General features: G+C 43.7%; 1 protein-coding gene across 17 annotated transcripts; it reads left to right on the plus strand.

The window, feature by feature from the left end:
• Positions 1–3,711: 3,711 nt before the first annotated feature.
• Positions 3,712–16,641, plus strand: LOC139613075 (NACHT, LRR and PYD domains-containing protein 3-like). 17 transcript variants are annotated; one of them, XM_071469400.1, is made up of 14 exons: positions 3,712–3,892; positions 5,200–5,448; positions 6,091–6,207; positions 6,528–6,603; positions 6,783–6,890; positions 7,617–7,724; positions 8,383–8,443; positions 9,704–9,926; positions 10,606–12,391; positions 12,546–12,719; positions 12,949–13,122; positions 13,395–13,568; positions 15,194–15,240; positions 15,522–16,641. In XM_071469400.1, exons 1-14 carry the CDS (start codon positions 3,862–3,864, stop codon positions 16,061–16,063), a joined length of 3,870 nt encoding a protein of 1,289 aa, XP_071325501.1. In that variant the 5' UTR covers positions 3,712–3,861; the 3' UTR covers positions 16,064–16,641. The 17 variants fall into 17 exon arrangements, with proteins under 17 accessions (XP_071325501.1, XP_071325503.1, XP_071325504.1 ...); XM_071469402.1 differs by having other exon boundaries at positions 6,091–6,195; XM_071469403.1 differs by having other exon boundaries at positions 3,713–3,892; positions 5,200–5,385.
• The last annotated feature ends 26 nt before the right edge of the window (positions 16,642–16,667 follow it).

Raw genomic sequence — 16,667 nt, forward strand, 5'->3', positions numbered from 1 at the left:
ACAGCTACACAGACACCGGGGGGGTAACTAAACGCCTACACTGGCTGCCTGCCCGGTTACCTCTGTGGTGAGGTTTTGTTTGTTGTTTGTTTGATGGTTTTACAGCAGAAAGCCACAAAAAGCACTGAACTCATTTGCACCAGACTTGGTGGAGGGACCAGGTGTCAGGGAGGAACCTGTTCATTTTGGTGCAGCTCTGGGTAAAAGGGCCGATGGAGGATTTTTCTTCATCACATTCCTTAACACTGTGAGATACGTTTGTGTTGTTGGTGGAGGTTTGTTCTCTACTGAGTGCCATTCTAGTTTGTCATGAAATAAGGCGGGAACCGGCCACACCTGGAACTTATTCAGTCAAGGGTCCAATTAGGTTTGAACATTACTTCATATACATTTTTTAAAAATTCATTGGCAGTTTGTGTTTTATTTCTGTTAAATCTTTTGAATTAAAGCCAAAATCTACACTTCAGTCACATCCGGACGACAGAGGTTCATGTTCCCCTCAGGATGAGCTGTAATGACGCTGGTCCTCTGGCTGCTCGTCCAGCTATATTTAGCGTCTCCACATTCAGAAACGGGGAGTGACTGGATTAGTCACCATTTTATCATGTGAGTGGAGGATGGTGTAAAACATTATAATAATTGATCCTCTGCCAACTGAACTTCTATTACATTACATTTATTTTTTATTTATTGCAGCACTGTAAAAGGGTTCATCTGAACAGACTAGGACAGTTTCAGTATCTGTTGATCTAAATAATTCAAACTTTTTCCATAAGGACATATTTTATATTATTACTCAGCTGTGTTTTATTATATTTACATCCATCACCTGTTATTACATCAGCCTCCACTGACAGCTGATTACAGCCACAGTACAGGATGTAAAGATTGTATGAATCTACAATGAATGAATACAATGAAGATTGTAGCTGACTCCTCCCACCCTGGACACAAACTCTTTGAGACACTCCCCTCTGGCAGGAGGCTGCGGTCCTTCAGGACCAAAACCTCTCGCCACAAAAATAGCTTCTTCCCATCTGCTATTAGCCTCATCAACAAGGCCAGAGAGCCCCACTGTTGCTGATCAATTGCACCAATCACCAGAAAAAATTCCTTGTATGTGAAAACATACTTGGCAATAAAACTGATTCTGATTCTGATTCTGATTCTAATAAACCATTTATTTGACATTTTCAATAAAATTTAGAAAAATAATTAAAAATAAGAAAAATAAGACTGAGGCCTCCTCCACACCCTGATCATTTTCTAAGGGTCAAGGTCATTTAATGATCAACTAATAAAATACAAGGAGTGTTAATCTGCCCAGTTTTTATCAGGCCAAAACAGCTCCACACCCACTGGAAACATTAAGAAGCTGCTTTTATTTTCTAATGCATCAAAAACCAAATAATAGAAACAGGTCAAGTCAAACTGTGACTGTAACACAGTCACAGCTGATCTGAATAAAGATCTTCAAACTTTTACTCATGAAAACTCAAACTGTCCAGTGTCAACATGACACCGACCTCAGCTGTTTCTCAGTGTGGAGATAGGTTTCCTCCTACAGGAGACCAGTTTTAAAACCTGTTCATTCACAGAAAAACTGCATTTTTCTGTCAGAAAGTAGAAATGAAGTAAAAACTAAATTAAAAAAAAGACTCTCTCCTGAAAGTTCCCTGCAGTACAGTAATACTTGAGCTCAGTACTGCAGTACAGTAATACTTGAGTATTACAGTATTGCAGTCAGAGTACTCTGTTCTCTGTGAGTCCTATCTGATCTGAAGTACATCAGGTACAACAGGTTGCAGCCGTCGATCAGCAGCCGGCTCTTCTTGAACTGGACCCCCCGGTAGATCCGTCCCTGGGTGTCCAACAGAGTGGCCAGACCTTGAACCCCCATCCCGAGCGTGTGTGCTGGGGAAGCCGCTCGAAGCCTTATGAGGAGCCGCCTCCGTTTCTGTTTCCCTAAGTTTCACTTTCCTGACACCAGCAGCCGACTCAGCGCTGCAGGGTGTCGCCCCTGCAGGAGCCTCAGGTGAGACAGGGCAGAGGACAACTGCTCATCATCGAGCTCAGACTCATCCACCAACCAAACCTCTGTGTATTTCTGCTCCATTTTACACACGTTTGCGTTCTGTTGTAAAAAACATGAATGCACAGTTTTGTGACTGATTTCTGTGGCACAAGCTGTAAATGGTGTCAGAGTTCTGGTCCCTGGGTTGTTCCTCAGCTGCCCTGGGGGGTAACTGCTGGGGGGGGGTCAGTGCAGAGAAATGTGTCATTTTATTGTCTCATATTAAACCGATCAATCTTGATCAATATCTTCTCTAAAGCCCTTTAACAACCTTCTGCTCTGTGCTTTTATGGATTATGATTATAGAACCAGGGCTTTAGATATTGGCATCAAAAACATAATAATAATAATAATAATAATAATAATAATATAAACATTAAACAAAGGTCCACACAGGTCACTCAGAAATGAGAAGGTTCCTGTTTTTGACTCCTCTGATCTGAAGTCATAGCTCTGGGCTCTTCTGAAGAGGAAGTCTCTGGAGGATGTTAAAGTGATGCTGAGCTGCTTTTGAAAAGGTTCCTGTTGCAGAATAAACAGCTGTTGCAGGTTTGTGCTTTTAGATAAATAAGTTAGGTTTGGACACTGTGCTGTTTGAGTCACTTCCACATTTATTTCAGATTTAAAAATGATAAAATGACCAATCGACTCCAACATAAAGAGGTTACACATTAGATTTTAAATTGGTCTTTAGTTTGTGACATATTTGTATATGCAATAAAACTTAGAGTCGAAGGACCTGTTTGTGCCTTTTTTTAATTCATAAAAAATAAAACAGTAAAATCTATGTAGGACATTTTAATGAAGTGAGAGCAGGTCCTGTAAAGTCAGATCCATCAAAGATTCACCAGCTCCTGGAACAAAGGTCGAGAGGTGGCAGCTGAGTTTGAGCTAAGAGCTTTTTGTTAAACTTGCACTTCCTTTCATTTAATAACTTCTGATCAGTAACTTATCAGTTCAGACACAATCCTGGACAGAGGGACACTCCCACATCAGGTGTTCAGGGCCTCCAGATGAATTAAGTTAGCACATGTTACAGATGTGACTGTAACAACAGGAATTCAAACAAACAGGACAAGCAGGGACAGAAAAGTTAGTCCTCATGTCACCAGACGCTGAACCTCTGCCGAGGGATATTGCAAATGTTGCTGGTTTGCTTAAGAGGCTGTGATCTCATAAAGACCAGAGAGGCTTCTCATTTCCAGTCTCTGGTCATGAGGCTGTTTCCGCTGCTGAGATCCAGGACCAGGGCCGTGACCTCAGACCGTGGATGTATTATGAGACCTGGACCCCGCTCAGCCTCGCAGCAGCTGTTTCCAGCGGCCACTCGTGGCATCGCAGCGAAAACCCCCGCGGCCCAAACAGCATTTTCCCACAGAGCGCGACAGTAAGAGAGGCCTGTAAAGCCTTTAACAGACGCCTCCAGCTGTGCGCACAGCCACATATCAGTCTCTCTAATGTGTATTTTTAATCCACGGGGTTTTAATCTGTGTCAAAGTTTTTCAAAGCTCAGAAAAGTCTTTTTTCTCTGAGTGACGTCACCGCTGTGTACGCGCACTCTATCCGCGGTCCCGCTGTGTCTCGGGAACGAGCATGGTTGCTAGGTTACTGCAGCGTCGTCAGGAAGTTAATGAAAAGTGAATAAACACAAAGGCGAGTTTTCTTCTACACAAACCAAGTTCAGTGATTTGTGATTTATTGTCGCATTTATTCGTCACTTCTTGCACTTTTTTTCAGGAATGTTGTTATGAATCGATATATTCTCATCACTGGATTCAGACGCCGCCATGATTGTTCTTCCTCCGTCAGTTTCTTCAGGTGTTTTAATTTCAGTCCCTGAGCTTCTGTGATAGTTTGTGTGATGTGTGAGCAGCAGAGTCTCCTCCTGACTGCAGGTCACCACCTGTCATCAACAACCACCGCCTCAGTATTTATAGATGAGGGACCTTCACTGTGTCAGCGGGTTCAACTAGAACTGAGTCCGGCCTGGACGCAGCGTCCTCCGGGTCAGCAGCGGGGGCCTGAGCCGCTGCAGCCCGCGGCCCCTCTCTGTCCCTGAGGGAGGAACCGGCCTCATCACCGCCTCTACCTCCCTCAGTGTGAGCTCAGTGTACAGCAGCTATATGTTCAGAGGCATTCTTCATTTAAATTAAATCTTTACAAAAATAATTTTGATATATTTTTCATTTTCAAATCAAATATCTGTGAAACAGTGAAACATAGAAAGAGCAGTGACGGGACATGAAGCTTCACTACAGCCCTGCAGTTCTTTAAAGAAGACATGTCGTATAAATCTGCTGCTCAATGACAGAAAGTAAACGTGATAACTTTATCTGATGAGTTGTAGTTTTCTGTCACATGCAGCATCAATATCTTAAAATTGCCTAAAAGACAATTTAAACGTAATATTTCTGCCTGGTTATGATTTTTAAAATGTTGATTTTAATGTGACTTCCGGCTCTGAAGCTTCAGCCTGAGTGTTGTTGCTGTATAATCCGTGTTTCAGGCCCCGGGCCGGTCCTGTGTTCAACATCTGTTCAACATCAGGCCGCCAGCAGAGCTCTCGTGGACGCGCAGCAACAGATCGAGAACGTTTTTCGCTCGTTCTCATCGCCCAAAGGCATGATGGGAGTGACACTACTGCGCAGTCTCTATGGGCCGCATAACGCGGAAGTAACCCGGAAGCCAGAAACTCTTTCGGCGTATGCGCCAGACGAGCAACTTGTATTGAACTGAATGGCGCCATTTTTAGATCCGGCATCCAGGTCTTATAATACATCCATGCCTCAGACCGCGTTAAACACTGGGAGCAGTGCTGCGTGCTGTACGTGCTGTACGTGCTGACGTAGTCTGACGTAGCGTCTGACGTAGCGTCTGACCTGTAGGGCGCAGATGAAACTGCTGACACTCGTCCCCGCTCTTCACCAGCTGTTCATGAGAAGTTCACACATCTGCCTTTTCTAATGACCTCTTTCAAACAAACAAACAAACAAACAAACAAATTAAATAAATTAAATAAATTAAATAAATAAATAAACAAACACCTCGGGCGGGGTTTGAGGGACCGAAAGTGAAAGTTGGAGGATTTGAGCAGCGTCACATGTTCGCGTCTCCTTCTCTGGCAGGAGCCGCCGCTTTGCTCGGTGAGATTCAGAATAAAGCAGGAGACAGGAGACAGGAGACAGGAGACAGGAGACAGGCGACAGGAGACAGGAGACAGGAGACAGGAGACAGGCGACAGGCGACAGGCGACAGGAGACAGGAGACAGGAGACAGGAGACAGGAGACAGGCGACAGGCGACAGGAGACAGGTGACAGGAGACAGGCGACAGGCGACAGGCGACAGGAGACAGGAGACAGGAGACAGGAGACAGGTGACAGGTGAGCCGGTTTATTTTGTGTTGGTGTCTGAAGCGGGTTCCTGCTGAGAGCAGACTCTGGGGGAGAAGCGGCCCCCCTCACTGTCCCTCCCCGCCTCGCCTCCTCCCTCTCCGGCCTCCATGAGGAACAGTGCTCCGCTGGATGAGAAGCGCTGGTGAACAGATTCACGTTGTTTTCCTCACTTTTGTATTTTATTGTATTGATAATATAAATATATTTGATACCTTTGTACCTTTGTTACTGGATAGGACAGTGGGGAGTGACAGGAAACGGGCAGAGAGGGGGGGTCGGGCCTTCATCAGAGGGTACACCTGTCAGCTGCCTGTCACCTGCCAGAACACCTGGTCTTTCTCTCTCTTTTATTCACTTCTAAAAATGAGAACATTTTTACAGTCTCTGTTTTTGGGGGCCTGTCCCAGAAAACAGGGACATCCAGTCACCTTTAAGTAGCTTGATCCCGTCCATCCAATAAGAGACTGATCAACTGTCAAATGTCTTACAGTTCAGTTTGTGTGCATATTAAAGGGAGGTGCCCACATAAACATTTATTTTCATTTTGAGGTTTCCCAGTGGAGGCCACTCACATCTGCATATAGGTATGAACTGAGCCAGTGTTCACCTTCTTCAGCTCACAGACGAAATGGAAAGACTGCATCGGCTCAGCTCTGGGGAGGGAGGACATGCAGGACGAAGCAAGGAGACTGGGACAGAGAGACAGAGGGAAGATGGTGGAGGTGGAGGTGAGAGAGCAGGTACTGTCCCCTGCACAGGAATCAGCCATATGTCTCTGTGCTGTTCAACACAAACCAGTGGAAGCTCTAGGCTCAATTTAACAACACATTTAAATATATTATTGTAAAAAACACATTTCACTTACGTTTGTGTACTGACAGGCACACATTTCTTCGTCATGTCTTTTTTTTTTTTGCCCTGACTTTACATCAGTGTGTTATATTTGTACATATTTCAAAATGTTCACTGTCTTTGCAGCCGGTTTCTGAGCTGTGTTCATTTGACTGTCCACTGATTAAAGCCCAGAATAACAGCTGGTTACGCTCTGTTTTCAATAAAGGTCAAGCACTCGAGTCTCCACAGGCGGGATCAGATCGAGGAAGAGCGTCTGATCCGGTGAGCAGTGGATCAGATATGTGAGTACACTTTTAGGAACTTATGGAGGTGTTAAGATAAAATAGTTCATGCTGACATGCATTTGTACCACAATGTGACAAAATTGCCTACTTTAAAATCTTCTTAGGAGTAATCCAAAGGATTGAAGCAGTTTTCCAAATGTCAGAAGAGTCATGTTAGGTTGTGTTCTGGGTTACAGGGTCCAACCAGCAGCGTCCTCATGTCCCAGTGGAGTCTCCCTGAAGAGTGACCAGTCCATGGTCATTCCTCTGGTCTTCAGAGGAGGAGAGCTTCCTACTGGTGACGGGTGAGAGAGACTAAGTGTCGTCCAGTGCTGAACAATTTTACTTGTCATAGCAGGAAAAGTATTGGTAAAACTTCATGAATGAATATTGATAATGGCTCTGCTCAGGAGTCCCTGTAAGCCAGTGAGCCAGAGACAAGAACTGTCTGACGGCTGCAACTTGTGGACACATTCTCTCTGACTAAAACTCATGGTTGTTACTAGTGTCATTGTTACAGCTGGGATATCGATTTCTCTTGACGTTAACAACGTTTGTGCAGTTACTCTCAGTGCACAGTCTCCAGCTACTCAAAGAAAAACTAATGTGAAAGAAACAAAACTGTAACTTTTGATAATCGGGTTTTTTAAAATTGTTTTAATATTGAACTAACAGCCTCACATGAAGCTGTAGCTAATGTAGAAACAGAGAACCCCCCCCACCTGAAGAGGCTTATTGTACTTTTATCCATGTTGAGAGTGATTGACAGACGCAAACAGTCACATCAGGCGTTTGCACACAGCTCCTGGTTTGACGATAGTACAAGAAAGTTTTTTTTTCTGCAATTCTTTAGTTCAAACAAGTTTTATCTTTTATTCTGAAAAGTTCTGATAGGAAGTCCAAAAGGTTCTGTCTTTAGATCCCATTCTGTAAGTCTGAGATGTCGCGTGATTGCTCAGTCACTGCTAATGAATGTGAGTGGCCTCTCTAAATGTCAGAAGAGTCATGTTAGGTTGTGTTCTGGGTTACAGGGTCCAATCAGCAGCGTCCTCATGTCCCAGTGGAGTCTCCCTGAAGAGTGACCAGTCCATGGTCATTCCTCTGGTCTTCAGAGGAGGAGAGCTTCCTACTGGTGACGGGTGAGAGAGACTAAGTGTCGTCCAGTGCTGAACAATTTTACTTGTCATAGCAGGAAAAGTAAAAGTGAAATGTAATAAATCAGTAAGTGCAAAATCCACGTTGGTTACCAGCAACACAGAAGCTTGTTTTGCTTATTTTTTTTTACTCACATTAAATGTCTCCATCACACTGACAGGATGCAGGCTGGACTGTTTCAGACTGTACATGCATTTTAGCATCTTTCACTGGATATATAATCGTTTGTTTATGGTTAGGATCTATCTACCTCGCTCCGCTCAGCTGGCTGCAGTGAGAGCTGGTTGATGAGCCATCTTTTTAAACCAGTATTAGCGGTGAAGGAGGAAGAATCAGACCATATGAACTCCTTATAAACTTTATGGCTGATTAGCCACGTGCACTGACCTGAACTAACGAGCAAAGAATTAAAGGGTAACTGAGAAAAGCAGGAATGGAATGAAAAAAGTGATGGATGGGATGAATACGGTGTATAACAGTAAGGCCTGCGGCACTGGCCCAAGTAAAAGTGAAGAGAAGCAGGGTTTAGTATGTGAAGCAGAAGTATTTACAGAATTTACCTTGTGACAAAGAAAATGTTTCTTAGACATTGCTCCCAGTGTGAAATCTTTCTGTGTTATTAATATGGAAATGACTTTATAGGTTCAGACACTCAGGAGCTTCCAGTGACCAGACTGCATCAAATCAGACCCTGGACCAAAAGGTGAGTGTGTACAGCAGGGGAAGTTTGACCTCTGGCCAATGATTTTCTCATCCATTGATGGAGACAAGAACATAATCAAAGGCTAATTTAAGAAATGTATTGATAAAAATGTCTCATTTTATATTATGTTTGACTGATTTCCTGAACTGATGTCTTTTCATATCATGCATCATATGTCCATATTTGTCAAGAAGGCAACAGAACCTTAGGAGCTTCCTTTCAGAATAAAAGCTCACATTAACTTGAACTAAAGCATTGTACAAAAAAATGAAACAAAAAGAACATTCTTGCGCTCTTATTTTGTAGGCAAAATCGCTAAAAAGGAAGTGATTCTGTGAGTAACTGTTGTAACTGTTGATGGAGATCTTTTTTAGCACCAGGCGACCGTGCACCCTATGTGATAAAAGTATAATGAGCTTCTTCAGGTGGGGGTAGATTCTCTATTTGGACATTATAGCTAAATGTGAGACATAGACAGATTTAAAAAAAAAAAAAAACTTTATAAAAATAACCTTGTGGGACAGACATTATTGCTAGTGGGCCAAGCGCCGAGGCCTTTGTCAGACTGAAGTAATGCAAATGCATTTTATTAATACCCTTACAGACATCTGTCCCATTCTCGTGGACAGTATCTCAAATGCTGAGACAGAACGTCTTTAAATTTGGCACAAACGTTCACTTGGACTCAAGGATGAACTGATTAAATTTTGTTGTTCGAAGGTAAAAGGTGAAGGTCAGTGTGACCCTACAAAACACAATTACATTAGCCATTACTAAAGACTTCACACAGAATTATGACAAAATGTCACACAAATGGTTAATATTTTGAATGACTCTAAATGAACAGGGATGTAATCTGAAACTAGTCAGAGTGGCAGAGGCACACAACCATGAGGTGGTAATTCTAGTTTGACTATAAATAGGGGGTGTGGGGTAGGGTTGTATTGGCAGTCATCGGTTGCTGGACTGTGACCAGTTGGAAAATTTTAATGTATCGCTCAACCATAGTGCAGTGAATTTTTTAATGAATTGCTCCCACGAATGAATCATTCTGAATCAATCATTCCTTCAAATTACTCTTACATGCCCTGAATGTACCTGCTATTTATTTCCTCTGTCATTTGAATCACTAACTGTGATCCAGCAGGGATCGCTTCATACTACACTGTTTTCTTTGTTGCATTTCATTTTAACATCAACCATTAATCACATGTTTAAATTACAACTTTTTTTTTTTTCTTTTTCTTTTTTTAATTTCAGGAGTTTGAAGCCAACGTTTTAGAATTCGTGAGATCAAACATGATAAGTTGTTTGGAGGTCCTAAATCCCAGTGGAGAGTTTGAGGAAGATAAAGAAAAAGAGGAGCTGGTTGATGATGAACTGACTCAGTCAGAAGCTGCAGCCAAAGAAGCATTTCTGCAGATCGCCCTCCATGTTTTGAAGACCATGAAGAAGGATGCATACGTCTTCCTCCTCGAGCAAAGTAAGAGATTGCATATCCTCTTGGGAAGTGTATGTGTGTGTGTTTTTGTAGGTACAGTGACAAAAGTGAGTTCAGAAGTCATCTACCCTCCACAGAATATAAGGATGCAAGTTGTAGATTGGGGAGGGTTTGACTCAGAAGTAGAAGAAAAGGTCTGTCCTCAAAAACGCAGCTCCATTCTTTTCAAACAGACTCCTGTCTGCCCCAAACTTTATGTTCAATAATTAACAAGTAGAAAATATTTCAGACCTTTATGACGCTTCACTGTGAAAATTGTATGTTTACATTGAGCGCTGTGACTGTGGCGGCGCCAACATCATCGTTTCATTTACAAGAAATTTTCATGGTCTGGCCTACACTTTATATAAAGTGATGAACATAATGCATGTTTGGTGTGTGGTGTCTATCACTACATAGTGGACACAAGTAATAATACAAAACATGCAATACGTCATATCTGCCACCACATAGCCCATAAGAAAATAACATCGTCTTCGTAAGATTGGTGTACGATGGCCGTGACGATGCACGGCTGCCTCCTGACAACGCCCCTGAGGTGTGCAACAGCCTGCTCACTGTTGCTTGCAGCTTTATTTTTTTAATATGTGCTTCGGTACATTGCAATTAAGTAAATAAATGTATAATTTAGTAGACTAATGATGAATTTATGTTCTGTTAGGGCACTACGGAGAACTCATTATGTATCAGCGGACACTTAAATCTTGTATGAGGAAGAGATATGAGCACATGGCTGAAGGGATGACAAATCAAGGAAATGCCACAACCTTCAATAAAATATACACAGAACTCTACGTACTTGATGGAGACATTCGAGAAATCAACAGTGAACATGAAGTGAGACAAATCGAGACAGTTGTCAACCGACCAAAGTCTGTAGAAACGCCAATCAAGTGTAAAGACATCTTCAAGCCCTTATCTAAACATGGCAAACCAATCAGAACGGTTCTCACCGAGGGGATAGCAGGCATCGGTAAGACTGTACTGGCTCAGAAGTTCATGCTGGACTGGTCAGAAGAGAAGGCCAATCAGGACATCCAGCTCCTGTTTTCACTGCCTTTTAGGGAGCTGAATTTGCTCAGAAATGAAAGAAGAAGTTTGATGGAGCTTCTGCATGACTTCTCTCCAGACCTAAAGGAATCTGGAATCAAAGACCTGAAGATGTACAAAGTTCTGTTTGTACTGGACGGTCTTGATGAATGCAGACTCTGTCTTGATTTCAAGGGAAATGAAAGATGTTGTGATGCTACACAGTCTGCTTCAGTTGATGTGCTGATGACAAACCTCATCGCAGGTAATCTGCTACCAAAAGCCAGTCTGTGGATAACTACCCGACCTGCTGCAGCCAGCTGTATCCCTCCACGGTACATTGACCGGGTGACTGAGATACGAGGCTTCAGTGACCCACAGAAGGAGCAGTACTTCCACAAGAAAATTGATGATGAAAACTTAGCCAAGAGAGTAGTCACTCACATAAAGTCAACAAGAAGTCTCTACATCATGTGTCATGTGCCGGTGTTTTGCTGGATTTCCTCGATTGTCCTGGGAAAAATGTGTGCAAAAGCAGGAGGAGGAAAAATGCCAAAAACATTGACCCAGATGTACATCCACTTTCTGGCACATCAGACCACACAGATGAATGTCAAGTACTGTGAGGAGCAAGAACTGGATTCCCAAGGGAACAACAAAGTGATTATGTCACTTGGGAAGTTGGCTTTGCAGCAGCTGGAGAGAGGCAACCTGATCTTCTACGAGGAGGATCTCAGAGAATGTGGGATTGATGTCAAAGAGGCGTCCGTCTACTCAGGGGTGTGCACTCAAGTCTTTAAGGAAGAGTCCTGGATGCAGCATAAAGTCTTCTGCTTTGTGCATCTCTCTGTCCAAGAGTTTCTTGCAGCTTTGTATGTACATGTGATGTGCAAGGTCAGTGGTATAAACCTGATGACCAGAGAACCTCAACAAAACACCAAAACAAAGACTGTATCCGAATTGCACAAAGCCGCAGTGGACAGAGCTTTGCAAAGCAACAACGGCCACCTCGATCTCTTCCTGCGTTTCCTTCTTGGACTCTCTCTGGAGTCCAGTCAGGGTCTGCTCAGAGGCCTGAAGATAAAGGTCCAAACCTGTGACTCCCAAAGTCATGTGGAAACCATCAAGTACATCAAAGACAAAATCAGGCAGAGCCCTCATCCAGACAGGTGTATAAATCTCTTCCACTGTCTGAGTGAGTTAAATGACGACTCTCTGGTGGAGGAGATCCAGAGCTACTTGGACTCAGACCGAGACCCGGCGATGGATGAGTACACTTCAACTCAGTGGGCAGCTCTGGTCTTTGTTTTGCTGACCTCCCAAGAGCATCTTGAGCTGTTCGACCTTAAGAGGTACTCCAGGAATGAAGAAGGTCTTCTGAGGCTCCTGCCAGTCCTCAAAGCGTCCAGATCAGCAAAGCAAGTATCTCTGCAAATCATACAAATCTGCCATGACAGATTATAGGAGTGTTTGTTCAGCCTTGTCCACAGTCCCTTCAAATTCAGTGTTGTAGATGGTGACACCAGGTTATACAAACTTAAAATGTTATGTCTTTGTCTTTCTGTTTATCAGGTTGAATGATTGTAGACTCACTGCAAACTGCTGCCAGGCACTGTCCTCCACTCTCAGCTCAGCATCTTCAGAGCTGTGTGATTTAAACTTGAGTGACAACAGTTTACAAGACTCTGGAGTGAACCATCTCTGCCCCGGACTCCAGAGCCCACACTGCAGCCTGAAGACACTGACGTGAGCAAGTCTTGTATTTGGGTGTACAGCTTTGAATTCATAGACATGTTCTGTTGTAAAAATGATCCGGACTGATTTCAGAATTTAGTAATTGTAGTGTTTGTTCAGATGTAAATATTTTGACAACTGCTACAACAACTTCATCATCACCGTGTACATTTGTGGTCCCTAGAAGATGTACCATAATGACTTTGGTGATTCTGTGATGACACTCTGTTTGTCCCCTCAGGCTCAACAGATGTGGTCTCACCCAGAGATGCTGTGAACAGCTGGCTTCAGTCCTGAGCTGCGCCTCATCACATCTTCAAGAGCTGGACCTGAGTGACAATGACATCGGAGACTCAGGAGTGCAGCTGCTCAGCTCTGGACTAGGAAATGTGTGCTGCAAACTGGAAGTGCTCAGGTAACATTACTCTGGAATGACGGCCTGAATGAGGGCTGTCCTGTACCATGTCTCCCTCTCAGCTCTCTGCTGTCAGGAAACTGTCCAGCTCACATGGGTGTTTGGTGTCTGGTTGATTAAATGGAAAGTGTGTGCTTGTGCATATCAGATTTTCTGGGTGGCATGGTGGGTCAGGAGTTATCTTTGTTTGCTTCTGATTTTCCTTTTTGCCTTCTCTAAGTTTTGTTTGAGACTCATTCAGAAAGATGAGATTAAATTCTGCTGCTCAACAGGTTGTCATTCTGTTGCGTTACGGAGAAAGGTTGTGGTTTCTTGGCCTCAGCAGTGAAATCCAACCCATCCCACCTGAGAGACATGGATCTGAGCTACAATCACCTCGGAGAGTCTGGAGTGAAGCTCATCTCTGAAGCTCTGGAGGAAGGACGATGTGAATTAACTAAACTAAGGTAAATAATACAATTACTACGATGTCTCATGAAGCAGACCCTAATTTACCTGCAAAGATTCATGGCAGTGTTTTGTGTTGTGTTAAAACACATGACCACCAGGTGGCAGTGTTGGACTCTTCAGCTCTTGACTCTTCCACTCCAATGCTAACAAAGTAAACTGAGACAGGAAGTAGTGCACAGGTGCACTCCTAATGTTAGCGTTAGCATACCTAGCTGAGTGGCTCCCGCAGCATACAGAGGTGAAGTGTTGGCTCATGTTATTTTCCACAATAAAGAAGGTACAAAGAAGATGGACAGGAGCTAAGCCATGTGCAAAATGTTCCCCACCAAAATCAAATACTCCCAGAACACAGTGAATCTGAGAGCACGCTTAGCAAGACACCACAGCAAACAACTAACGTTTAATGAGTGGAGCCCTCTCAACTCACTCTGGAAGAAGTTCACACATGGGGCTGTGTGTTGGCAAGAATCTGGTGACACGATACATATCATGATACAAGGTTTACGATTCAGTGTATCGCGATATAGTTGAGATTATTATTTTTTATGCCTCTGCTCCTGCGAGAGTCAGAGCTGAGACATGTTTGTTCTCGTGGACATGACATCTCAGTAACACCTTGACTGAACTTCTTCAAACTTGGCACAAACGTTCACTTAGACTCAAGGATGAACTGATTAGACAAGGTCAAAGGTCATGATGACCTCACAAAACATGATTTTGGTCTTGTGACGCTCGAGAACTCCTCAAAGATTTCAAAGGTTATGGCTTTAATATATCTGTAAGGCCTTGAGGGAATTTCTTCAAATTTCTACAAACATCCACTTGGACTCAAGGACGAAGTGATTAGATTTTGGTGGTCAAAGGTCAATGTGACCTCACAAAACACTTTTTAGCCAGAACACTTTTTAGAGCAACTGGAGTACAAGTGAGTCAGTTTATAACTAAAACTTAACTTATGGAGAAGGAAAAAAGACCAATATTACACAATCATGCACTCATACCCCCCCACCCCCCCACCCCCCCGACACACACACACACACACACACACACACACACACACACACACACACACCCCACACCCTACCCCCACACCCCCAACCCCCCCACTTTCCCTGGGAGCCAAATCAAATAGATATTTGAGGTCATTTGTCCTGTCAGCTGCCGGCCCAGTTGTCATTGCAATAAACACATACTGATGAACTCTTAGTGCTTCACATCTTACTGAAGCTTATTATGATGAAATCTACTGTATGTTGGATGGATGCGTGTCTCTATTTGTATGTGTCCCCCCTCAGGGACAATAAAGACTTTCCATCTAGTCTAATATAATCTAATTTACCAGTGTTCAGTAAACGTCTCTGACTGCATAAAAAAATAAACTTATTCACTCAGATTTTATGCACATGGTGGTGTCTTCTTTATCCTATGATAGTTTTCCAAAAATTTTTTTTTTTTCAAAAATCACAACACAATTGCACAATATATTGTATCACCAGATTCTTGCCAACACACGGCCCTCGTCAGGCAGACTGGCGTTTAAATAATAAAGTGCGAACCTTCAGGCTCTCTGTTTATTTTTATCCACTCTTTCTTGACGGCATGTTTCATATTCTCCCCACAGAGTGGACCACAATGCAGAATGCTGGCTGAAACCTGAACTGACCAAATGTAAGTTGGGAGTTTCTATGGTGAGGTAACACACACACCATGTACTGTAACAGTCTTATCACAGGAAGAGCAAGGAAACAGGCAGAAACTGTGGTGCACAGGTATTGGTTGTTGACTGAGCAAACAGTAGATGAGGAGATTCAGGGACAAGCTCTCCACCTGAATTCTGCTTCCAGGATATGAGCAGCTTTGAAAAAGAAAACATTATTTGAGATCAATGATGGATATTATTAAAGTTGTGTTATTAATCTGATAATTCTCCCCCGTCTTCCTGCCACCAGATGCATGTGAGCTCACACTGGATCTCAACACAGCCCACAGGCTCCTCATCATCTCTGATGGGAACCGGAAAGTTACCCAGGGCAGAGAGGAGCAGCCGTACCCCGATCACCCTGAGAGGTTTGATTACTGGACCCAAGTCCTGTTCCAGCAGGGCCTGACCAGCCGCTGTTACTGGGAGGTGGAGTGGGAGGGAAACTGGGCTGGAATCGGAGTGACCTACAAGGGCATCTGTCGCAAGGGTGTCCCAAACAACTGTGTGATGGGATACAATGGGATGTCCTGGGGTCTGCACTGTTCTGCTCATGGCTACGCTGCATATCACAACATCAAGAGCATTGCCATCTCAGTTCCCTCATCAGGCTGCCACAGGGTGGCGGCGTATCTGGACTGGGAGGCCGGCATCCTGTCCTTCTACAGAGTGTCTCCTGGACGGTCGCTGACACACCTTCACACCTTCTTCACCACTTTCACTGAGCCTCTTTACCCAGGGTTTAGAGTCTGGGACTACGGCTCCTCGGTCACCCTGTGTCAGCTAAAGTAGCCTGGTGCATCTTTATAACCACAAAGGTTTTGACTTGGTTTTCTTTCCTCCTCTTGAACAGAAAGTTTTGTCTCTTTCTCACCGAGTTAATATCTGAGACTGTTTTCCATGTAAGTCTTATATCTGAGGCAACGCAGCAGTGAGGAGAAGTCGGGCCTGCAAGCTCAGAATCACCGATCTCAGACGCTGAAGTCACCTTCCAGTCAGCAAAGATGAGGACTCGGCTCTCACGTGTCTCCTCTGAGCGTCTGATTAGCACAACAGGAGATGTTGGGTCTCCCCATCGCTCCAGACTGCTCCCATCACATGTGGAGAACACTATTAAGAGAATAAACTATTATTTTTTACTATTTACAGGATAAAACTCTCAGTCAGGGGTGAATTCAGGTTTGGTTCTTGATGCACAGGACTTCAGAGAGGAGGACTTACATTCTGTTTGTTCAGTGACATCCCATCATAGCAGGGCTCTGTTCCAGTAAGCAGGTTTAACAAACTCTGACCCTGAACTCTGAGCTGATGAACCCTGGGACGGGAAACTGAGTTTTCAGTTCCAGAACAGCTGATAGAGTCGCTTCAATCACCTCTGAGTCTGTTTACTCTGAGT

Source organism: Trachinotus anak, unplaced genomic scaffold, assembly GCF_046630095.1.
Source record: "Trachinotus anak isolate AG129_WGS33_773 ecotype Australia unplaced genomic scaffold, CSIRO_AGI_Tana_v1 ptg000032l, whole genome shotgun sequence".
NCBI classification, from domain to species: domain Eukaryota; kingdom Metazoa; phylum Chordata; class Actinopteri; order Carangiformes; family Carangidae; genus Trachinotus; species Trachinotus anak.

Bases quoted from the DNA above. Each gene is read 5' to 3' on its own strand.
- LOC139613075 (XM_071469400.1), top strand. From the start codon at position 3,862: ATGATTGTTCTTCCTCCGTCAGTTTCTTCAG. The intron at 9,927-10,605 runs GTAAGAGATTGC...ATGTTCTGTTAG, and splicing joins CGTCTTCCTCCTCGAGCAAA to GGCACTACGGAGAACTCATT. The intron at 13,569-15,193 runs GTAAATAATACA...TTCTCCCCACAG, and splicing joins TGTGAATTAACTAAACTAAG to AGTGGACCACAATGCAGAAT.